The 26,424-nt window shown below is 37.6% G+C and overlaps 1 protein-coding gene across 1 annotated transcript; it reads left to right on the top strand.

Moving 5' to 3' along the window:
* The first annotated feature begins 1,027 nt into the window (after nt 1-1,027).
* On the top strand, nt 1,028-25,486 carry mtx2 (metaxin 2). Its single transcript, NM_001292241.1, is given in 10 exon segments — nt 1,028-1,077; nt 10,224-10,271; nt 11,049-11,095; nt 17,532-17,604; nt 20,265-20,341; nt 20,873-20,965; nt 21,394-21,432; nt 22,743-22,868; nt 24,221-24,297; nt 24,989-25,486. Coding segments are annotated over 10 exon segments (831 nt in total). The 5' UTR covers nt 1,028-1,037; the 3' UTR covers nt 25,200-25,486.
* Nucleotides 25,487-26,424: the final 938 nt, after the last annotated feature.

The following is a 26,424-nucleotide window of genomic DNA, read 5'->3' as shown; positions in this document are numbered from 1 at the left end:
GCAAAGCTTTACTGTTTTCGAGCCTAAAATTTCCTTGTGTGTGTGTGCGTGTCCAATAAAGGAAACAACTGTTTGCCAATCACCGTACTGGTCATTCGGTCCTTGAAAAGAAACCGTGAAGAAAAAAAAGAGCGTAACTCTGGAGCAACTACAACAACAAAAAGAACAAAATGACATTTGTATAGGACGTCCCAAGGCGCTGGACAGACAGAGTTACGGACCCGAGCTGGGGATCGGGGTCGGGGAGGGCGGGGGAGGGAGGGAACCAGGGAGATCGAAAGCACGGTCGAAGAGGAGGGTCTTGAGACAGGTCTTGAAGGTGGCGAGGGAGGGGGGGGGGGGGCGAGGCGGAGGGACTGCGGGATGGAGTTCCTAGAGGACGGGGACGGAATGGTAGAAGCCCCACCCGCCCGCCAGTAGCGGGGCGAGCGCGGCGGTGGCGGGGGCGGGGGCGGGGCGGGGGCCGTGAAGCGGGCCGGGTGACACCGACACGACTCCTTACAACGGCAACGGCAAATCTTGCCGTCGATACCGCGCCTGATCACGTCTTCGAGGCGTCCGGAAGCGCTTCGCGAATTGAACCGCATTATTTTGCGGGCGGCCAACTGCGGCCAACCCCGGGATTGAAGTGACCAAATCATTCATTTAGTTTGGGAGAGATTATTACCCCCTCATTATTACCATCATTACCTCCCTCCCCCCCCATCCTCCCCACCAACAGAGCTAAGCATTACACTCAGGTTCATCCCCACACGTTGGGCACAGACACTGAGTCCCCATTGAGGTGTCACTGCTCAGCCAACTGCACCCGCGCCTGCGCACTGGGGGCCGTCCAGAGGGAAGGGGTGGTGGGGACGGACAGGAAGTGACGCGTAGGCCCCACCCCCACCTCCGGAAGTGCCGCCCCCCCGTCTCGGTGCCCGTTAGCTGCGCGAGCGGACAAACCTTGAGCGGCGGCGGCACCGAGGAGAGCCGCAGAGAGAGGGAGGGAGAGGGGGAGAGAGAGAGAGAGAGAGAGTGAAAAAAAAGCAGCGGCCATGTCCATAGCGCATGACGTGCTATTCTCCCAAATGGCAGGTAACGAATGGCAGACTCGTCGCTGTGCGTGCGGCCCGGGGGCCAGGCCCGGCCCGGGGGCCAGGCCCGGAGTCAGCTCAGGCCCCGGGGAGGAGAGGAGAGGAAGGGAAAGGAAAGGCCACTGGGGCTGTGACGGGGGCCCTGTCTTTGCCTGAGAGGCCAACAAGGCCCTGGGCGACAGCAGTACTGATATTCCTAATGATAATCCTCGCATTTGACACAGCGCCTGATCACTGCTCCGAGACGTCTCAAAGCGCTTCGCAGAATGCACTGTAAAGTGAATTGACTGTACGTTTTGTGGGTGAAACGCAGGGGACTCTATATGGTGGTGGGGAGCGGGGGGGGGGGGGGGGTGCGCATACGCTGTGACTGATATGGACAGGTGTCCATCTGAAGTTCATGTTCCTCCCGTTGTTCACTGGGACCTGGTCGACATGGCTCCAGCAATAAAAAAAACTAAATGATTGGGGTTTTCTGCCCTCCCGTCATCGCAGCCAAAAAGGCAAAACACTGCAGATGGTGGAAATCTGAAATAAAAACTATCTATGGAGAGAGGAGAGTGAGTTAATGTTTCATGTTCTGATGAACGGTCATCCTGAAACATGAACTCACATTTCCTCTCTCCATAGATGCTGCCTGACCCGCTGAATGTTCCCAGTGACATACGTTTTTATTGACTCTTGAGCAGTTGTTCCACCTCCTTATAACATGCACAAGCAGTTCATTTGAACTTTTTGTATAGCTTTCAGGCAGCACTCCTGTGGTCAAAAGACATTGGAATGTTGTGGAGTGATTTCAAAATGTGATTTCACCACTTAATATCACGATAATAATTCTTGCATTTAGTTTAGTGCACTTCACATCAAGTGGATGTTTCAAAGTGCTTTATAATAATAATAATAATCCTTGCATTTGATATAGCGCTTTTCACGTCGGGAGGATGTCCCAAAGCGCTTCACAGAATACACTGTAAAGTGAATTGACTGTATATTTGTGGGCGAATGCCGCAGCCAATTGCGCACAGCAATGTCCCACAAACAGTTGTAGATTGAAAATGACCAATTTATTATTGTTTTTTTTTGGTTTTGGAGGGATTATTATTAGGTGTGTGGAGTAAGGAAACTTGCCCAAGGTTTCGCCCTCTGCCTGGAATTGAACTAACTCAGGTCTCTCGCTTGCAAAGCGAATGCTCTAACCACTGAGCTACAGGACTCCACTTTATAGGGTTTAATGGAACGTGTAGTGATTGTGTATTTTTAGGTGAACTTCCTTAGCTACTTGGAGAACCACAAGGCGCTAGATGTGTTTCATTAATCGAGAAAGAATTGATGCAGCTCCTCGAAATTGTGCAAAGCATAGATGATGTTGATATAAGCCAAGTAGTTACTTAAACCAGGTGTGTACAACTAAAGAATGTAGGTTTTAAATTAGCAAGCCTCAGTTGAGGCTTATATAGCGCCTAGAGTTGTATAGCGCCTTTCACGTCCTCCCGACGTGAAAGGTGCTATACAAATGTAATCTTGTTGTTGTTGAGAGATCAGAAATATTGTCTCCTCAAGCCCCATCCTCTCCCACCCTCCACAAGCACACATGTAATAGTAGTTATAGGGAATGGACTGGGGAACTATTAGAACACATTTTCTATAAAAACAATTGAAGATGTGTTTATTAGCTATTTTAACAACTGGATAATGATCTGCTCAACAGTAAAATTGAAGGTTTTAGGGATGGGACCAAATGCTTCAAGCGAACTGGATTCTGGGATGTTGTCTTTGGAAAGATGTAAACCGAGATTGAATTGGTGGAGAGGAAGAGAGGAATGTTGCTTGATTTCTCATGGGAGTGGGGTGGGGGATAGAAGAACTGCCTTCTCCCCACATGGGTGTCAGGGTGCTGAGAAGCATGTTATGGTATATTTTGCATAGTCTGGTAGAAACTGATTCAATGGCATTTTTATTTTACATGCTCTTTTAGGTTTGGAAGTGCAGCAGTATATGTAGATATGTACAGTTAGAAAATGTGAAGTCTGATAAAATACCGTGAATGAGAATTGTGAGGACTCTTATCAGTAGAATCATGTTGAGCACAGATGCACTATAAACATGTACAGAAATTTCATTATTTAATTATGTTATGAGTAGAAGTGAAATCAGTACCTTAAATTATTGAAATGGAAATTTGTGCCTTGCAACAAAATGTAAATATATGCAATTAAAATCCATTTTTGTTTGGTCAGCCAAAAATCTGTCACATGCAGAAATTCATCACCCTAATTAAGAGTATCCAAACCAAAGAGCTCCATGTATACAACTTACACAAGTAAGAAATTTGTTTGGAATGGAATCAACACTCACAGGATACACCATGCTTAGCTAATTCTGGAGTGTTTTAGACACAGGTTGGCAAGAGCCAAGGTTTGGGGACCCCAGCATGTGCGTTTGGGGTACTGCTGGAGTTTAACCAACTAAAACTGTGCAGCTTGCCACTGTCTGGCAAGCTTCCCGCTGCTTGTACAGATAGGACCACCCTACTTGTTAGGGCTTTGGCTTGGAAGGTTAACAGGTGCTGATTCTCTGCCCCCAGTGACCGACCAGTCTGTCCCTCCAAGTCCTACTGACAAGCCAGCTGGCTGATCCGTCATCAACCATGCCCTGGAGGTTTGTGGACTTGCCTGGCTCAGAAACTGGTCTGCTGAGCTAACCACAGAGGATTCACTTGATTCTTAGATTCTGCTGTGAATTATGTCTCCTTGAGCCAGGTCATCTCCAAGGAGACACTGCTTACCCCCCCCCCCCGTCCCACACACACAAGGAGGACAGTCAATTCACTTTACAGTGTGTTCTGTGAAGCGCTTTGGGACGTCCTCCCGACGTGAAAAGCGCTATATCAAATGCAAGGATTATTATTATTATATTATTATTGTTGTCATCATCAGATATTTATTCTCACAGCATCAAAATAGTGGAAATTGTCTATTGTGATTTTAGGTACACAGTGATAGGCTGGTCTCACAAATGAAGTGAAACTTTATTTCATCTCACACAGATGCCCAAAATGCCTGCCAACAACTAATGCAGATACTATAGTGGGCAAATGTGGAGATTTTAACAATGTCACATGTTCTTAATTCACTGCATCAATTATCCCTTCTCAAAAATACAAACACTCCATGAAATATCTCCCTGATTTCTAAAGGTAATTGAGCAAAACCTATATGCCATAAATATAGTGTGTCAAAAAACTTCTAGTGTTGCAAGCAGGAAGCAAGCATTTATAAATCCTGCTTGCTTTGCACGCGAGCATACATCCATGCACAGAATACTGTTTGTCATTCTCCTGTAATGCTGGTGTATTTTGGAATAATTGAAAATAACTGACAGTGCCATTAGTTCTTTTAAATCAATGTAAATGTCAATGTTGTATTTAATTTTGTTAATATGAAATGTATAATGGTTTCGAATTGACTGCAGTGGTTTTTGTAGGCCCTTATAGGAGATTTTGATCTCATAAGATTTATTCTGGAATTCATTAGAAGCTAGCATTTTTATGTCTGAGGGGTGAAAAATGAAGCTGTGCAACCCATTGCTCCATTCGTTTCCTGATGTTTTGAATACATTTCAACTCGCATCACTTGTATCGTTGACAAATGGGATGATTTTTTTTAACTGTTTGAAATTATTGATGGGACTACTTGGGGCAATAACACTACCTGTAATTGATATTAAATGTGATGTCACACAGCATTAATGATAGCAAGCTGTGTGTATGAAGTGCCATGTTGATAAAGAGCAATACCATGGATAGTTGTTTTTGTTGAAGACTTTATTTTCATTTAATTAACATGAGCAACTCACAGAAAGTGGAAACAACATGTTTATACATCAGAAATGAGCTGTGAATAGTTTTTCTTTCCCTCTTAGTGCAAGCAACATTGCACAGATTTGCAGTCTTCCACATATATAAATAGCTCAATCCATACGCTTAATTCCCCGACCTAATAAAGTGCAAGTGGAGTCTGCCAACAATGAGGGCTGCCCAGAACATACCCACCAGTGAGATTCAAAGGCCTTTCCTGGCTGTTCTCGGAAAGCTTGCCCACTGAGGGTAGGGTTATGAAGCAGTCATTTAGCCCAACTAGTCCGGACCACTCCTTACTTGTATGCAGATCCTTCAGTCGTCCTTTCTCCCTCCCTCCTTCCTTCCCTGCTGGTCACTTTTGGTAATCTTACTGATGTAGAACATCCATGAATGAATGCATAGGAAATGATGAAAGGAGTGGATGGAACATCAAACTGATCTAAGAGCCAATCCAGAACCTAGGGAAGTGCAGATGTGGATTCGGGATACAGTGAACATTAACAACTTACATTTATATAGCACCCTTCACTTAGGATAATGTCCGAGCACTTTACAAATGTGGTTGGATCCTGAGTGTGGGGGAAGGGGGAGGTGACAATAGGTATGGTCAAAGAGTTAGTATTTAAGGTGAGACTTCAAGACAGAATGAGAGGGGGCGAGATGGAGGGGTAGAGGGAGTTCCAGAGGCTAGGAGTGTAGAATTTAAAAGTTTTCATATGTACTTATTTTCTGCAATATTTTCACATGCAAGAATATTAAAAACATTTGGTATTGAAAAATAAAGTTTCAATTAAAAAAGTGACAAAAAATACAGTATTTTCTAAACAACTACAGTTACATTTAAAGTGAAGCATTGCTTATAGATTAAATCCTTGTTTTTCTGTGCATCTTACTTGAACAAACTCCCGAGTAGGTGGCACAATTCTGCGCTCTGTTTTTCTTAAATTAAGAAATATAGGTCCCCAGTCCTGTATCACAGTTATAAAGATTAGCATAAAATACAGATCATTGAAGAATTGGTAAGTAGTCTCTCTTTTTAAAAAAAACTTGATATTGTAGAAAGGAAGGAAGACTGGGGTTGTAAATACTTGATGAAATCCTGGGAAAGAATTAGTTGAGTAGTGTGGAAAGCATGTGGAAATCTTTCTATTGTAGCGACTGGTGAGAGTATTCACTTCTGTAATTTGATTGCATATGAGGCATTCACAGAAATTGTCATAAACTACTGAGTGATTTACAATAGGCTAATAGGCATGGTAGGACATTTCTCCTAATTTGCCATGTGCCAAAGCAAACTTCAAGAGGAGTGCATATCTTAAACAAAATGCAGCTATGAAATCACAGATTTTCAAAATCAAAATTGTGTGACTGCATCTTCCATCAAATTCTCAGCTGTGACAGTGTATCTTGAAACAAATTTAAAATACTTGATTATCACTTAGTGTTTAAACAATCTCAGTCTCCTCTGGCTCTGTCCCAGTGTGCAAATGGTGTGTGTGTGTTGGTGTTTGATTTTTAAAATTGTGATTATAGTTTTAAGAAATAAAACTTCATCACACATTACAGTGACTAAAAGAAAAAAGACTAAATTGTGCATTTCAAAATCAAATCTTGAATGTTACAGAGACCTCTGTTGGTGAACAGAAGACCTCAGGGAGATCTTTTCATGCTCTCGTGGTAGATGTGGTGAGCTAAACAACTGTAAATCCATATGCCACAGAATTTCGTAGCCCAAGGATACACTAGGCTTGATTTTAGTAGAACACAATGTGCAAGTTTAAAGAGAATTTTGTATCGTAAATCATGGACAGAAGCAATGGGCTGCAGTGGTTAAAGCAGCATGAAATTTTAGTGTTTGGTGATGTGACAGACTTTACAGCACAGACTTTACAGCCTTGTATATTTTTTTAAAACGCAAGTTTTCTTTGTAAGTTTGTTATTCTATTCTGAAATATGCAGCTGTAAATGTCTGTTGAGATCTTTTACTGTTCTATTAATTATTGGCCATCAAGAGGCTTGTCAGGCAGGTTTAAATATAGCTGAACAGTGCTCGCTATTAAGTGTAGCTTGAAACTGTTTAAACATTTTTATGTTTTCCTGTAATTGGAGTGCTTGTGTACAAAAAAACTATAGGTATTACTGTAATTAAACAAGTATGGTTTCACTTAGTACTGAAACTGAAAGGGAATGCAAATAGTGTCATTCAGTATTAAAATGTTATCATAATATTTTAATATTTACATGTAGCAAATCTGAGTCATTGATTAAATCTGAAGAGCTAATCCAGACTTTGTAATAAAGTGATTTTTTTCATTTTGTATGCATTTTTATTGTTGCATTTTCCAGTGCCATTGAAAGAATATGTAATGGAAGATTATTTTCTGGTAATAATGCAATTGGTGAATTGCAGCTTGTATATTGATTATTGCAAAATTGCATAATATCTTTTATTTTAATAACTTCTCCTGGAAACGTTGTCTCCCTTAGCTACACATTGTCTCCTTTATTGTGGTTTACCATTCTCATAAAGGGGAAACCACAGACCGATCATCAGTTCTTATCTTGATAATATCGGTAGAGTTATGTGATAATTTTGTCTGTTAGCTCGAAGGTTCATTGTTTTGAATAAATATGTCAAACGTGTTGCATTGACCAGAAAAATGCAGGTGTATTTCTCAGACTCAAGAAACCATATTAGAAATAATGATGAGTTCAAGCTATTCCAACCAATTTTATTATGTGTGTTCAATAGTAACATTTTCTCCTCTGAGTCAGAAGGTTGTGAGTTCAAGCCCCATGTCGGGACTTGGAATCACATCGCCTAAGCTCACACTCCAATGCTGTGCTGAGAGTATGTTGCATTGTTGGAGATGTCATCCTTTGGATAAGACTTGAAACCGAGGTCCCATCTGCCTGTTCAGGTGGACGATAAAGATCCCATAGCACTATTTGAAAAAGAAGGGAGTTTCTTCCAGTGTCCTGGTCAACAATACCCAAATAAAAAAAATTGGTAACTCCCTCCATGGCTGTTTGTAGGACATTGCTTTGTGCAACTGGCTGCTCCATTTCACTTATAAAATACACAGTCAATCCACTTAACAGTATATCCTTTGAAACGCTTTGAGTCATCTCAAGGATGTGATAAGGCGCTATATCAAAATGCAGTGATTATTATTATTATTATCTGTGGATAAAGCACAGTGCAAAGCTGAGCATTGCTTTGCTACATTTAGGGCAGGAAATTGCAGTATTATAATTGAAATATAGCAAAGTGCTTTGGAAGTAGTCTTGGTTGTGTAGACTTAAAATTCAGCAGTAAAACAATAATCTCGAGATTGCAGGAAGTAATTCACTCAACTAATTTGTCATTGTCAAATTGATTGACTGCATCATTTTATTTATACTTTTGTTTCATATTAAAGAATTTCATCCCTGTTTTTATTAAAATAATTTGGATGTAAATCATGGCCTTGCCAAACATGCACCTGCAAACTTGTGACCCATTTGTTTCATCCACCCATACGGATTGAAGCAAATAATTTTTGTCTTATCAATTTGTGTAATATCATTGCTGGTTATCTATATATTAATTATTTCTTTACAATATAGTGAATACTTATAAGATAGCCAGCCACGCCAGTGCAGTACTGAGGGATTGGTGTCTGCTGGAATAAAGATCCTATAGGACACTGATGAATGCCCTATACAATCTTTAGGTCATTCACTGAACAGGGAGTTCTCTGAGTGTCCCCTGGCCAAAAATGGCCCATCATCCCAAATTTACCAAAGCAGATTAATTGGTCATTCATCTCATTGCTGTTTGTGCAATATTGCTGGCACAGGATATCTTTAGCCTACATAATAGCAGTCAGTAAGGTCAAAGTAACTCATTGTGTAAAATGCTTTGAGACTTTTCAATATAATAATGTGTTCTATCAAATACAGGTATTATTAATATTAAACTGTTAGTGCAGTACTCTTCAGGAAAAAAAAGTTGGCAGATAACCTTTTGGAAATGAGTTTTGCTTTATTTTCATATCCTGCATCTGAATGTTAATACCTTATGAATAATTTGGTTTTATGGAATCTGAAAAATTGCTTTTCTGAAATTGCATCTTAGAATTTTGGCAATAGCAGCAGAGGAACAGGAGACGGCCATTCAGTTTATTAGATATTGCCAGATCTTTTAATCCCAATGCCTGCCCTTTCACCATGCCCTTTAATGCCTCTGTTCAAGTTGGTGTTTGTTTCTAGTTTAAGCCTCCTAGACAGCCTTCTTGGGTAGAACAGTCCACTGAATTAGTATTCAAGTGGATTAGTATTTTGAAAACCATCAACTCCAATACAGTTACAGTATATGACAGTCTTGGGTTGAGAAGATGGCAGAAAAGAGACTGGAAAATGTGTTTGACAACTGGTGTAGTTGAGGGTGGTCAAAAAATTGACCCAGGCCAATTAGTACTACATCTGTCTTAAACTTAATGCCAACATTACCGCAAACCTGGAAAATATTCAGCAACACACTAATCTTTCACAGAATACAGATATCAGATTTTCATTCCATTTAGCAATTAAAATGTACTTTTGTATGTTAAGCTGAGTCAGTTGGCCTCAGTAGACAAATGACTGCATCTAAACTTTTCTTTAGAAAATGTGATTAACCAATGATATATATTCCTATCAGTACATGAGTAAATCCTGAAATTGCAAAAGGACTTAAATTTGTGTAAAACATGAAATAAAAGAAACTCAAATTCACTCTTTCTTAAAAATGAGACTTGACTAATTTCCCTCTTTAAATTCTCATTCCTAGAAGATTCCAGCTGTAATATAAACCGGGTGAATTATAAAAAAAATTGTAGGAGTGTCCAATTAACTGCTTTTAATACTTAAGTGGTACAGTATAACTTTTTGGGTGTTAAGGCAAGCGGGCAGTTAAGGTAATTGTGAGAGAACATCAGATAAGATTAGAAGGTTCTATTCAAAAAATGATTCATTACCATTATTATTACTTAGCCTCACTTTATGTTCAGGAGATCCTTTTTGCTTTTATTTCAGCCATATCAGATGACCTTTTTGGTAACTGTAGACAGCCAATATGATGGTAATCCTTCAGTGCAAAATTAGGATTCCCGGTGTTCGGAGGGAAATAGATGCAGCTTGTGGCATTCTACTGCATGAAACGGATAGAAGCTGTTGTTTTTATATCACTTTTAATTCACAATTGAGTCTCTGTGCTTTACATTTCCTTTACAGTATTTATTTAGTGTGTGCCTTTGTTTTCACAGCTGCAGAACCTTGGCCAGAAAATGCAATGCTGTATCAACCACTGAAGGGTAGGCATTCATTTTTAGATTAAATACCGTAATTGTTCACAAGCACAGTTAAATAATTACCATGTTTTTCCAAATGAAGAAAACAAACTCTCTATGCAGTGAGCTACATTGTTCAGCAAGAGGAGATTCAGGGCATGTGGCAGGATTTTTCAGTATTTGGTGCTATTATGCCTCTCTATTAAGAGGTTTTAACCAACATCTGTCTGTCAACATAAACCAGCCATTCATGAAGTCTAACCTTCATGGTTTATTATTGAGCCATTATATCTATCGGCTCCTGTAAGTAGTTATGTGGCTGCAGATCTTATTGACAGATTTACCAACAATTAAGATATGATTTGTAGATGCAGCAGATTTTTAAATATTATGGTGAACTTTGTCTCATTAAAAAAGACCTGTTAAAATGCTGCACATTGGCAGAGACAGTTCAGGTTTCCTTTAGCAGCTCTTCATATATCATCAGCTCATGTTAAGGCCCCCATTTGGGGCACAGCAGCCTGCTCCAGTTGTCAGAAGACTGCAAAGTAATGAAGACTAATGGGTTGCTGCCCCAGTCCTCCAAACCAAGGAATTTTTATTGCAGTGAACTTGTCATCTTTCTTTCTTCTGACAGACTGAAATGTTTTATAATATTAACTTCAAACAGCTTTTTTAAGAACAATATTTGAGACATTTCTCACTTTTAAGTAAACAATGCAAAATGATTGTGGTGTACTAATGGTCCGATTCAGGTGATAAAATTGCCTTCTAAATGACTTTTGTCCTCTCATTATGCAGGGGAACAGATCTTGCTGTCAGACAATGCTTCATGTCTTGCTGTTCAGGTAGGAATACCAACACAGTCTTGTATTCTCAGTGCTAAAGGTCAACTAACAAGATTTGACACAAAATGTTTTATCAGCTTGAAAGGAAACTAAACAGTTGTTGGAATAATACCTACTTTGATAATTTATTTGAAACTCATTGAAGTTTGTTTAGGTTGGAAATCTGGTTCAATTGGTAGAGAAAAAAATGTCAGGAAATTAATAGAAGCCAGTTAACGGTGACCCAAAGATTATTTATACAGAAATATGAGCTCAAAGGTGAATGCTGTACTCCATGGAAGACTCAATTTCAGAACTTCATCTTTGGTTTCATTTACTGTCGTATGTAAATTGATTTATAATATATCATTTTATAACTTCTATTACATAGTTTTGCAGAAAGTGTGGTTCAGGCATAAAAAAAAAGAAAAATGCTCTGTTAATGGACTGCTGTGAGATTTCACTGACAAACTTATTTATAAATCTATCTAACAGTAAAATTGTTATATTCTTTGAGAAGCATTATGGATTTGTGAATTCAAATGGTTAAAATTATTGGATTTTTCTGGGCAACTTTCACTTTGAAAAAGCTTAGTTAAATGTAACTGTAGCTCAGCGTACCCTTCTTAGGGTTTCTTATTGATATAGTGCTGTTTTTCTTGATGAAGTTTAATTGAAAGTAGTTTATTTTCCTTCATATTGAATTTTATAGTTTCATCCTATAAATTTAAAACACTACATTTTTTAAAACAAATTTCATATGTATTTGACCTGAACCATTTTCTCAGTATTCAATGTCTATCAGTATGTAGTCTAACTCAGTATTGTTTTTATATTCAGAAAAAGTTATTTAAAGCCAATATTTACCCAACTTCGAGGTCTTTGGAGGGTGTATTAATTTTAACCTAGTTTTCTCCCCTCCACTTCTTCTGAAGGGTTTTGCCATTTTTCCTGGTGTACCTGTGTAGTGATTTTTGGGGGCCAATTGGTTATTATTCGTTTGCATCTTGACACAAGGTCTTGGCTGTGTGTTGAAGTGGGCGCAATGCTGTCCTTTAATTCTTTCAGTAGGTGTCTGTATCATGATCAGTTGGAAAGCATTACTGCTTTTATTGTCTCTAAATCAGGTGTGTCGAGGCCATAGGGGTAAAAACCTGGCATACATGCTTCTGGAAGGAATTGTTTAAAAACGATGAATTCTGAACAAAGTGAAGAGGGCAAATGAGCAGACAATTGGGTTTCATCCCTAAGTTTTTGGCACATCTGGTTGTTATCTGAAAGGAAGAAAAGTAGTTTGTTAAAGTGAATGAGACAAATGGAATAAAATTGGGGTACAGGGCAGTAGATGGATTTTATGGTCTTAATATGCTGGCAAAAAATACTAAAAAGTAATTGAATTCTAGTTCATGATGGTTTTTCTCAAGGGATCTTTTCAAACTAATAAATGCCACATTTGGCTTTTGACTCCGGTAGCTGGAAGAGTCTGCCAAACGGTACCATACTGCTGCTGCTACTTTTAACTTAGCCATGTGCCAAATCCATGCACGATTTCCATTGCTTACATGTATAAGGTAATGCACAGAAATGACGTGGGTAAAACGATGGCACTTGTGCATTCACACACACATATACACACACACACGCACTGGAATGGTGAAATCACTGCATGTTTAAGACCACCACACTCCTACGGGCCAGTCCCTTTTGTTTTTGATTAGCCGAGTGTCTGACATATTCAGAAACCCATCACTATGCTTAAGAATATCCAAATCAAGCTGAGATTTCCATGCATCCCACCTAGTCGTGGAAATCCCAGAGCAATTAGCTAATGGGCAAAATCTTTGGTTAGTTTACAATTGTGCCAACAACAACACTTTGCCATTGGCAAATACGTAAGCTAAACATGGTATAAATCCCTATTTTGCAAACGTCATGTGGCTTTCAGCATGAATCTTCTCTTAAGAGAATAATTTCCTATTCATATATATGTAGGAGGATTTACGTTTAAATGTAAAATAATTCGATTTTTTAAAACGGCTTTACAAACTACTTATTAAATATTCTAAATTGCGCCTAATACGTTTTGAATGGATTAAGTTCACATGGTTACTGTGAATTCTGAATAATTGTTGCTTTATGTCCTTTTTTGAAGTCAATACAACTGCAACGTTTTGCAACATATAGTCATTTTCAAACAATTTGCAGTTGCAATTCTAATACCTTTTTGCAATTTTCTATAGATTGCTTTTAATATATAAATATGGCCTGTGCTTTTCACACTTCTCCTAGAAATAATGTAGTGCTTTTTATGTCGTTCCTGAAAGGTTCACTGCTGCTTAAATTTGTTTAATATATTTGATATACTTTTCGCTCAAGTAATGGTGTGTTCTAGAGTAAAAGTTTTTCCTACAAATAGCAGAATTAAATATATTAATATTCAATAGAACCTCCTCCAAAACAAATTATACCAGAGGTTACACCACCCATATACAAGAAAAATAATTGAAACTTTAGTACTGTGTACACTGCAGTTTTCTTATTGAGAGCTCAGAAGTGAAAATGCATATATAGTCCATTGCATAATTTTCTCCAATATTAAGTTACAGGTGGAAATTAAATTGTGTTGTTGAAAAATCTGCATTGACTGATGTGAGGAATGGTTTAGCTTAACAGTAGACATACGTAATCGCCAGTGATATAAAACAAATAGTGAGTTGATTTTAAAATTACAAGTGACTGTACAATGCATTCATCTATCATTTCTGGACCTCACTTGTGCTAATGCTGAATGAACAACAATAACACTGCTTAATGCCATTTGTACAGTCCATAGCTGCATGTGAAATGGATTGATTTTGAAAATGATTACGGCTGGATGGTAAATTACATTCGGACGATTAAGGAAATTTGTTCAGTGTTTAAACTAGTACTTAATATAATTAGGTTCTTAATTTGTGTTAAACTACAAGTAGAGCCATTAGCCTAACTGGATTAGGAATTTGTTCTGACTCAGGGATGAGGAATGATGCAGTGCAGTTTTCATTTGTAACCAGACTCATAGGTTGAATTACAGACTCCATAAGTGTAAAAATGTGAAAGCAGCTTCAGGGTCCAGCAGTATGTATTTATAGTTATAATAATTTACAACTGCAAAAGAAAATACAGTATTTTAGAAACTGTTCCAAATACAATTGAGATTAACCTTTGCATTTGTGCCTAAATTAAACTTGGAAGAAATAAACTCATTGTGAAATGTCAATACTTGTACCGAAAAGGAAGTTGCATTCCACCATATCATGGACACAGTTTAGGAAATAATCCGTTATAATGCAGTATTTCTAATGCACTCTGATTTCTTTGAGAACATAAATATTCTTCTTTTATAGCCAGGATATTATTGAAATCTGTACTCTGCTAACTCTAAATTGCAGGCTCCAGAGATGAACTCCTGCTGGATATTCTTTGGAATGTTTTCTTATCAAGATAATTTAATTAGCAATAATAAAATCTACACAACGCCACCTCTTGATTTAGCAATAGAAATACAGTTAATGTTTCACCTGGTCTGAAATGTTCCCATCTATATGAGTATGTATTTATGTTTTACATTCGCGTAGAAAATTAGAACTAGAAAATTCCCATTGGAATATGCAAGCATATAATTTAATTTTTAAAAATGTTGTGCTTCTCATTGAGCTTATCAATGAGATACACTTGACGATAATTGTAGATAAACAATAATTCTTGAGTATTTAGATAGATAAAAAGTTAAATAACTTACAATGAATATATAAGAACTGTTAATTTTACAGTAAAATAAACATTCAATTTATTTTCTATATGTAGTTCATAGCACTTTAACTATTGCAGTTATGCTTTGCTGATGTTAAATCTTTAATAGGATTATTTTCTGTCAGCAAGAATTCCATTATTTGCTGATGCTGCTTTACACTTGTGTTGTTTAACTTTAGTTCTGGAGAATGGCGTCAATATCATTGGGTTATAGTTGAAAAGGATACGTGCCCTTAGAGTTCTAGAAATTCAGTGTCTGCCTCACATGGGACCTTGATATTGTACCAAGAGGGCTCTAAATGGTGACAGCAATAACATTGCAAGACAGTTATACTAAAATATTGACTTATGGTTCTCTCAGAGAAAGTGTTTGGTAACGTTCCCAAGTCAAATGGATTAAAAAAAAGCAGTAATGCCTCCTCATACAAGAATAGTTTTCTAAAATGTAAAGCTCTTTTAGCGTTTTTAATCATGTATATTAAATTGGGTGTAAGTTGAGACAGAAATGTGCAACAGTGTAATGGAGTGTTACAGAGTCATAGGATGCAGTTTTCACATTTATGGTTCCCTACCTCAGTACTTAATCTTGGTTATACCATCAGAAAAAGCCAAGCAAGTGCAGCTAAATTGTTTCCCCATAGAGAAGAATGGAAGGTTTTCCTGGATTGGCGTCACAGGCTGCCAAAATATTGCATTACCTGAGAACTGGCAGAAGGGATGTTGCCCTTCTTCTCAACCAGGAAACGGATGCTGGTATCTCAAGATCTGTAAAGAAGAGAGCAAAAAAATCCAAGAAAAAAATGGGAAGAGGGAAATTATTTTAAATTTCAAATATTTTGTGTTCAACGTGCCTATGGTGAGGAATGGATTGTGTTCCACCTTATGCCCAAATCAAATACTCCCAGCAGGATAGGTAGAGATAAAGGTGAAGGACAAAGATTTGCAAGTCTGCATTGGATTTTTAAATGATGAAGTGTGCCATTCAGTGTTTCCTACAAGCAGTCAAGCTGCGTAAAACATAAATACATACTCGTATAGATGGGAACATTTCAGACCAGGTGAAACATAAACTGTATTTCTATTGCTAAATCAAGAGGTGGCGTTGTGTAGATTTTATTATTGCTAATTAAATTTCGCCACACAATCCTGAACTCAAGCACATCATTTAACACCTAACTACATTACATGATTACTGCAAAAGCAGCAATATTACAGATTAATTTTCTTGGAGACCTTTTTATTAACACTTTTAAGCAGGAATAAGCACAGGAATCCTTCAGCTTACTCCACAATGATTTCTATGAATCAGTAAGTGTCTTGGCACACAGCCTTGCTGTTTTATTCAAAGCATGGGACTCATTTTAATGCCTCATAAACTCTGGGATTTTTTTCCTCTCAGACATAGTCGTTGGGTATTTCAAATAAATAGAAAATAAGCAGGGGGCCTGCAATATCTATACTAAAACATGAGGTATCCTCCATTAATGTGTGTCATTTTCTTTTTTTACTTATTGGAAATTGAACAATTGCCCATGCAAAAGAGATGGAAAGGAAGAGCTTCTAGCACAGTAGAAATAGAAGCAAAAACATGACTTCCTTGGTCTTTAGAGACACTGAAATGACAATACATTTATCTTAATATTATAAATATCCTGAGAATTCCATGGCAGCTGTTTAGAAGAGGACCGTGTCCTCAGTGTAGTACTGTGGCCGATTCAGTCAGCTGGCTGGCTGGCGGCACAAACACACCACCGCACAGCCAGTGCTCCTCATAGCAGCAGCAAGCAACCCGGTGACACAATTTTACAATTCACCTCAGGCTAGTTTACAGTACCTTGAATTCAATTTACTTTCATATAGTACATAGAATTGTTGGTGGAAAACTGAGACCTGGTTGGAGGTTGGCAGCATTGCACACTGAGGCAAAGTGCCAGCAAATTGTTTGTCTCTAACATTGTGCTCGCGTGAGCCTTTGGGGAGCCACACACAGTGTGCTTGCCAAACAAAATAATGATGAATTTGCTGCACGTCAAATCTGAAGGTTTCTATTCTTTTCTATTACTTCGCAGTCAGATTTTTCCCTTCCAGCTTGAAGTAGTTTGTAATTGGTATAGTATGAATTAGGACCTGCAAAGATTGCTCCTTGTATTGATCAAAATATTCTTTACCAGCCGTCAAGAAATGCCAAAGAAACAAATGCCTTATTATCTGGCATGAATAAATTTAAGAGAAAAACGGATTAATCGTATCATCCATTAAGTCTCCCACCCCACGCCCCAACATTTGAAAGGATTGCTTTTATGGTAAATCCATTATATTCAGCAAATTAAGAGTTTATTTCACAAAAAGGTATTGTACAGAGTGTGTTTATCTATTGATGGTTTGTATATTTGAAATTTACGTGATGAAATCAGTAAATGAAGAAACGCAACCCTCCGAACCTAAATATTTTTCTGATCTGTTGTAATTATGCACTGGATAGGGGTGATGGGAGGCAAACCTATTTTTTTCCTCCGATTGCTTTTGATTTGGATCAGCCCCACCTGACAGCCAAAGGCGGATTAACTATTTTCTTTTTCTTTCTAACGGTATGATCTGTCTTGAATTATGATTGCGCGTTTCTAAAATATTACTTTACTTTCATTGCAATGTTGTTGCATTCCAGGCATTTCTGCGGATATGCAATCTGTCAGTCCAGGTGGTTCACCGGGCAAATGCGGAGTACATGTCCCCATCTGGTAAGTCTGGAGCTGAATCAAATTCCTGGAGGGGCTGTTTTGTGTGATGCCATGGCAACATATCTTAGCCTGTAGCCAATAAACAGCACCATAATTTGACCTACCTCTGGTCACAAGCTATTCTTGCCACATGCTTTTGTGATGCTATATTCATTCTCCTTTTCCAACCTTGTTTATCTGTATTGTAAATGACTGTAAACTTGCAGTTATTTGAGAATTTCCATGCCAAAATGCGCGAGTTAGCAATATGCCACAGAGGATATTATGACCTTATATCTGAAAGAGCTATTACGTACTGATTATTCCAGCTGTGTACAGTTAGTCAAGCAAATAAGAATGAGCAGCTGTGCACTTACCTAGCACTTAGTTTTTATGACATGAGAAATTTAATAGAAGGGTGCTTTGCTGCAGAGGTTGCTGGGATGGTTATACATTATTTCTACTTTGAGAGTGAATTGGAAGATGGATAAGAGGCAAACTCTCAGGATTGACTTTTGGATGTTAGCAGTATGCATGTGATTCTCTTGGTCTTAAAGGATTCCCTTTGTGCCTGAACACATGTGAATAAAAGCTCAGAGACCTCTATGTTCAAAGAGACCTGCAATTCTTTTGTGATACATTTTATCATATGGATGCAGATGAGGCTTTTGTTCATACGTTTCACCTCATCTATTACCCTAAGGCTGCCTGTGAAGGCAATGAAGACTGAATCCATTCAAAGGAACCATGACGGAGCCTGCTGTTACTCTGAACTGTATGTGAACTGGCCTTAACAGCAGGTTTCATGCATATTGGCCAAACATTTTTTTCTGGTGCTTTCTTACCAAAATATGAAACAAAATACAAATTATGTATGTTTACATAAAAAATTGTAGCGTTTAAGTTTTATTATTACTTCTCCCCAACCACCCTCCCCCTCCACACACACACACACACACACACACAATCCTTATTGTTTTTCCTTAATTTTACTGCTTTGATCATTCCAGAGAGAAAATAAAATGCTAAGCAAGCTGTAGCTGAATGGTAGCAATGTGAGGATGAATGAATATTCTGAATTATTCTTTATTGTCTAGGGAAATAGAGAATTTGTGTCTAACTTTCCTTCAGGAGAGAGCTGGTGGGTGAAGTCGATGCGAGTGTACGTTCTGTGTTTGATGGGACAATTGAGCTTTTCTCATACAGTTCTTTACGAGCTTACTGCTTACTGATTTCTGAATAGCATTGGTAGAGGTAAGAGTTCAGATCACAATTATTTGAATGCAGTGTGAGGTATTGTGAGTGTAGAAAAATCAGTTGGAGGTATCATTTGCTTTGGATGAAAATGTACAAATTGATTCAATGATTAACATAACTATAACTTTTGTAAATGGCCTTAGACTAGGATAGCCTATTGATGCTTTGCAATATTGACTTCTGAAATCAAGGCGTTTTTGGGAGATGCTGATCAAGATTGCTTATCCCCCACCCCCTGGTAAATATAGGGCAAAAAGTCTTGTGTTTGGTGTTGCTTAGAATTTTATCAGAAAAACCCTAATGCACTAAATAGAGAATAACGTAAGTTTATTAACCATACCATTAATAGTACAGTAATTGTAGGTTTAATAGCATGTGTATACGTTTCAGCTGAGGAACAGAGACCAAACAAGATAATAGGCAAGGTTACACCAAGCAGCATAGAAATATAACATATCATATTGAAGCAAACAAGATAACACGATGCTTACGAAAGTACGTGAGAAATATTGAGGAAAATGGAGTCAAAAAGATTTTGGGAGAAATCTAGAATGATCTAGAGTGGAAACTCATGATTAAGAGCAATCGATAGACTAACCTCTGTTTTTTCTTGCTGAAGTGCCATCATTGAGTTGGATTTTAAATGGAGGGAAAAGAAATAGACTGTGGGAAAAAATGGCCAGAATAGTAAATTACCCTAATTACCAAGATATTCACAAGGTTATGTTTAACTGTAGTTGCTGAATGCTGACACAGGGGACATAAACCAAGAGAAAATGGGGGTGGGGGAGAGGTCAGAATTCCACTCAGATGATCAAATATTTTGCTTTCCTAACTGGAATTATTGACCATCAATCTGTTTGCAAAAAGTCAGCTCAGCATTAAACATCACACCGGATGTTTTTCCTTTCCTGTAGACACTGACTTGGGTTGGACTACATGTAGATATAGCACAGATAGAAAGACAAAAGCAATTTAGTGTGCAGCTTTAAGAAAAGAACAACAACTTGAAGAAAACTTGAAGAAAAAAAAGTTTATGTGCAACTGGATTGAGTATGTGTACGCTTCACAATTTTCTAAGGGCGAGACTTTTACTGTTAATTAGTTGGCAGGGGAACTAATCACTATAGACTCAGTTGACACACAAGTTGACTTTCAATGACATTGCAGTTCCAACTCTAAAAACACATTTTGCACAGTTTCCCATGTATTTTTGTTAACAAAATTATATTCATATCTAATATGTTCATTGCTTAGTGGAGATGGAGCAGATCTATTTTTGTACTGGTATTATTATTATACATAGTCCCTATAAAAGCCCTTGTTTATTTTGTGGAGTGTTTCTACAGATTCTTTTGTCAGAGATGCTTCTATTTTAGTGTAAAAATGTTATAATAACCTAAATGATCTTCTTTTACATTCAGGCAAGCCTCCCTTTATACATGTGGGAAATCACGTTGTTTCAGAACTTGGTCCCATAGTCCAGTTTGCAAAAGCAAAGGTAAGAAAAATGATGGCTGTTAGCATACTTTGGCATTGCAAATGCCATTTCATCTGTCACTTTGTGTCCTGTTCTGTTGAATAAGCAATCTAAAAATGTACATTTACTGTCATCTTTCATCTTTTGCTTAATAGGGCATTAGGTTTATGATTACAGTGTAGAAAGTAGGTATGCACTATTCTAGGCTTATAAAATGCTTTCTACTTTTTTGTCTTAAAACTTTCATTTAAAGGATAATTGTGTTTGATTAAGAAACGTGATGTGCTGCCTCCCCCTCTAAAACCTACACTGCATTTAAAAACTGTTGAATTAGGGCTGTTTGACAGCTCCCCCAATGGTCTAGTGATTAAATGCACTGCCTGATACAAGATTAAACCAAAAGACCAAGTTCAAATTACTGATTCATACTAATGACTTTATTTGGATGGTAAATAATCAACTGAATTTTCATTATACATTATTCTTGATGATCATTTGACTGCATTAAGAATGTAGATCTGAAAGTGTATGTCTGTAAACCTTCCTCTCTAGGGCCATTCACTTAGTGAGGGGCTGGATGAAGTTCAAAAAGCTGAGATGAAAGCCTACATGGAACTGGTGAATAATATGCTTTTGACAGCTGAGGTATGTCTGACTAAGAACCATTACTGTTTCTATATTCTCAATACTATACATTAGAATCAATCTAGTTGTCTCTCCTCTTCAATGTAGCCGGTAAGTGTGGTAGCGGCATTATTAATTAGGAGATGATTTGCTTTATAAAATATGACTCGTGCAAGGAATTCTAAGTGGTTTTGGTAGAAAACTGAATGGGACTAGGGTGCACGTATGACTTGGGTGATAAGCTGGGTGGTGTTTGAAGCAAGCCAGCTTTCTGCATGACTGACCAGAACTTGTGCACCATTATAAGGTGAGTTGGGATTTTAAGGACCCCCCACCCCAACTACTGCTTTATCATTGGGCTATGCTGTGTAGACCTACACAGATATACAGGTATAATATTTATATATTTACTTCTGGACTAACGTTTGTCAATTTGTTTTATTGTACAGCTTTACATACAGTGGTGTGATGACAGCACTTCATCCAAGGTGTGTAATGTCTTGGCACTTTAATAAAGTTTAACAAAATGGGCCTTTTATTTGTAAATATATTGATAAACCTAGAATAATAGTGTTAAATTTGAAAACCTCAATGTTTTGCATATTTTCTTTGACTCAAATTGAGTCTCACCCTCTGAGCACCTCAGTAATGAGGGCAATTCAGGAAAAAAAATTCCACAGCCTTTTTTTTAATAGGAACAGATGGTAACCAAAATACCAAATTTCTTCATGAGCAAACCAGGCCACTCTTGACTGCCCTTATTAGAAAATTTCCACTATCACTATTTTTACAAAATATTCTAATAAAAGGAAACTTTATACAGTTTTCTAAATGTTTCCAAATACGTTTTGTCATGGTCAGACAGCACATTATTGTAGAACCTGTTAAATAATTTTGATGAAAATAAACCGATTTCTGCCTAAACTGTTATGGTAATTGCTATGTTGCTTCTGTTTGTTAAACAATTCAATATAATGGACGTAACTCGACTATTGAGATGTTTTCTCCTTATAATGGCAGTCAATAGACCAGCCTATTTTGCTCTTGTTGGTGAGATGCCGTCAGTGCTTTTGGGATTTTGGTCCCCACCCCATTCGAAGGGAGGAAAAAAATAAACTGAAAAGACCTGAAGAGCAAGTTACCCTCGTTACTGAGGTGCCCACAGATGAGGTTTAACTGTAGTGCTGAATTTTGATACAATGGACACAGAACACTAAAAAATGGAAGGTGGGGGAGAAGAGTTCAGCGGACCATCAGATTATCATATCTAGAGCCTCCTTAACTGATGGTATTGGCTATCAATCTCTGCTGGAGGATAAGTCAGCATCGTAATTAAACACCTTATCAGATTGTTTTTTCTTCCCTCTCCTTCTCCTGAAGGCACTGACTTTGTTGAGCTACAGGTAGAATTTAGCTCAAAGTGATTTTCAGAAACAAAAAGACGAATAAGGCAGAATTAGTCATTCATTGACCTTTGAAAGCCTCAACTCTTAAATGACAGAGTACTGTTACTGCGCCTTCTCAACTTTTTGCAGCATCATTTCCACTGGACAGGCATTGCATTTACAAATATAATATTGTATATATATTTACTATATATAATTAACACACAGAGGGCCAGGAGTGGATCGATTGGGCTTGTACTTTACCAATCATTTGCAAATAGATTTGAATATAGAAAAAATGACAAGGAATAGGGCTTTTTTATGTGGTACATTACTCTAACTAAAGGATTTATCTAACCTAACAATTCATGGACTCTGCAATCTAAAACGTTCAACCTTTTTGGTATTTAAAGATAACTCGATCTAGATATGGCTCTCCCTACCCTTGGCCTCTTAACCATATCCTGGCCTATCAAAAACAATGGGAAATAAGACGCAAGATGAAAGCCATTGGATGGGCTGGGAAGAACCTTGAACAGGTCAGTCATTGTCATTTTTCAGTACTAATTGAAACGGTTTGCTATTTTAAAATGTTGCATTATAAGTAAAGCAAAATTTCAATAAATTTTAAGATGTGCTTATTTTTTAACCGCACAGAAGTTTCCCACACTTACAAAATCTGAAGTTGAAATACTGATGGAAACCGAATCAAAAGAATACTTTTTTGTACATAGGAATTGAGCGGCAAAGGTTGCATGAGTTATTCTATACAAAACTAGATCAGTTGTCTGACCAATTCACTGACACATCCGTGACAATGCTTTTCATCAGTACATCCTGGAATCAAAAGCCAGAATTTGTTGCTGGTCAACAAAATGATGCCTTTACCCAAAGCCAGAATTATTATTGAACATGTGACTGTTGCAGCCAACAAAAATATGCTTTAGCAAATTATCAATTTTAACTTCCCTCAAGCTTGAAAATACAATATTATGAAGTGTATAGTAATAAACTGCCCCTACACTTTGATTGATTCAATACTATAGCCTGCGGCCATGGCATCTGATCAACTGTGAAGTTGTTTATTGCAAAGCACACCTTTTCTGACAGAGTTTATTGCTTCAATCAGGAACATAATCTGTGTAACACAAGTGATCTTCAAAGTAAATTTTAGTGTGTGCTTGAGAGTGAGTGATTAAATAATGGGTCCAGGTGTCTTAAAAAAAGAATCCAGGGATTTAGTTGTTTATGGACATCACCTGGCCTCTGAAATTACATGAGAGAATCAACTTCCTCTGAGCCATTTTTGAAATATTCTGTAATTGGTTGTTAATCCCTAGTCTTCTGTTGAGGAAACAATTTCTGGAATCTTTGTGAATGCATTATTGAATTCTGAAAATTATCGTTGAGACGAATAAGGATATTTCACTAATTTAAAAAAATGAATGGCTTGCTCACTGCAGAATTATCTTATGTGATTCATAACTTTCTAAGTAAGAATGATTTAGTAACTAACACAAATAAAGAAGCCTAGAATTTGCTATTACTTATTCGAGTTCTTGTATATTATATGTATAAAAGCACCTTCGCCATTTTACAATGGTTTCACATTGCACCAATGAATTCATGCTCCCTTATATCTAGTTACTTTTCATTCAATCTAATTTTTTTCATAAATGAATTATCTAGTTTAGATTTAAATTTTGAAGATCTTGGTATTCTGACCTTTCTCATGGTATTGACTGTCTTGTATTGGCTGTCTGTGTAAAGCGTAGGAGTACATTCCTGACATTTAGGTATAATTAATTAGGAGCTAAATTATTTTAGGTGGATTTGGTCGGATTTAAATGCATAAATGTTTAGTATAACCTTTCTTTTGTCTGACTGCTAGGTCTATGAAGATGTGGATCAGTGCTGTCAAGCTCTTTCTCAAAGACTTGGGAACCAGTCCTATTTCTTCAACCGACAGTAAGTTTCATTGTCATGATCTTGGGTACAGCAGTAGAACATAGAGATGGCCCTTTTCCAACAGCGCTGTCCTTTGATTTTCTCAATTCCCTTATTTCCTTTTGTCTTGTCTTTTAGTACAAAGGAATTCTACTGTTACCACCATGTAGTTTCTTTTATTAACAGTATCGGACTTCTTGGCAGAAGAAACGCCCAGAAGCGATGTGTTTTACCATTTGAAGTGCGCCATTCTATTTTAAGGAAGGTTTTGTTATGCACAGTAGCTTCAGGGGAGGCAGGGAGCACACATTCCCTGCTCAATTTTGTTTCACTGAGGGATGAAGAGCGACTATCAATGGTCACAAGACTTTGTATTCTACATTACATTTTTAAGTGCTATTTTAGTGTATTTAATTTATGTTCATTTGGGAAAATGTAATTAATCTATTAATGACAGAAGGTTTTTTCACAAGGCAGAAGTATAATAAATTACAGTAATAAAAATTAAGATGGTGTGCGTCTGTGAAACCTACAGAGATTGGCTTAATTTAGTTAGGAAATGCCAACAGCTTATTGGGGACACAGAACTGCTATCTTAATATCACTTACAATGACCTTTCCTTAACCTGTTCTTCGTGACAGAATATTGCTGTAGGCCTCGACATTGTCTTCCAAAGTAGTGGTTAGCTAACCATTAATGTTTGTGCTGCAGGCCAACAGAACTGGATGCACTGGTGTTTGGCCATCTGTTCACAATCCTTACAACTCAGCTTACCAATGACGCACTAAGTGAAAAAGTGAAGAATTATGAAAACCTTGTAAAGTTTTGTCGAAGAGTAGAGCAAAACTACTTTGAAGAACTTGACCACGAGAGTAGACTCAGTCCCACTTCCAGGAGCTTGAGAGATACTCCGCCGAAATAAACACACAATGGACAAAAAAAGCTTTCACAAGACGAGAGGAGATGAATTCTTTTGGAAGCAAATCACTATAGTGTGGCAGCAAGTTTCAAAAGAGCAAACTGAAAGTACTAAAACCGCCACCTGCCAGATTTTGTGTGGTAAACAGTATCGCAAGAGATAGGAATATAACATTTTGCGGGTGACACTAATTATTAAAATGGCCAACCAGTACTTTTCCATTTAATGCAAATTTAATGAGCCGTTCGATGAAATTGTATCCACTTAAAGTACATTAAATGATAATGCAGACAAACAGAATGGTGTCTTTGATCTTACTCTGTTTTTTACTAATGCCTGTAACTATTTGGTAAACACAGTGACTCCACAAGTGCAAACAACTCGCATTATACATTAGAGGATTACCGGTAGCTGCAACAAGCCTAAATGGTTAATCTGATCTCTTCGGATTTTAACAAGTGTGTACTGAAAGAAGATCTTCGTGTTTACAAGATGATTAGTCCCCAGTTTATATTAGCATTCAAAAGGTGACTCCCTCCAGAAATGAGCCAGGCAGAGGGTCAGCTTTAAGCAGCTTGCTTGTTCATTTGTGTTTTTTTAAGCAGTTTCTGAAGACTTCCTGTTAGATCCTTATATAAACTACACACAATTTTAATTTGCTTTACTTATTTTATTAAGCTGAACCTGTTGTATTAAAGCCTAAAGAATTATTTTATCTAGATTGAACAATTTTCGCTTTAATTTATATGGTTCAAATGTAATCTATCTTTGTTTCTATGATTTCCCTCAGGCAATTGAATAGCTAGTGTGGCACCAGTTGTAGTTCAGTTCACCCATTGGATCCTCAAAAGCAGCAGTACTTTATGTAACTGCTCCAGTTAGACTGAGAAGTGACTTTGTTAAGAATTCTAGCTTTATCAAGTAATTTCTGTTATAAATTATAAATGAGCTGTGAAGTAATTAGCTGAGACTCGAACACGTCCTGTGAGACAGGAAAAGGTCAAAGAAGCTTGGTCACGTGTCATACTGGTCATCAGCAGATTGTCTTGTGACCTCCATTCCATTGATTTGTCCGATATATCTTTTAAATGTCTGAATTCATATATAATATTTGTGGGAACCACTGATTCTTCATATCATAAAATATTACCCGTATAAACAACCAGTGTATGTATTATTTAATTTTCCTCAGATGCATTTACTGTGCTAATTTTCAAACATGACGTGA

This window comes from Callorhinchus milii, unplaced genomic scaffold (genome assembly GCF_018977255.1).
Source record: "Callorhinchus milii isolate IMCB2004 unplaced genomic scaffold, IMCB_Cmil_1.0 Scaffold6, whole genome shotgun sequence".
NCBI classification, from domain to species: domain Eukaryota; kingdom Metazoa; phylum Chordata; class Chondrichthyes; order Chimaeriformes; family Callorhinchidae; genus Callorhinchus; species Callorhinchus milii.
The sequence above is the reverse complement of the archived record's forward strand: the minus strand, read 5'-3'. Positions and strand labels throughout refer to the sequence as shown.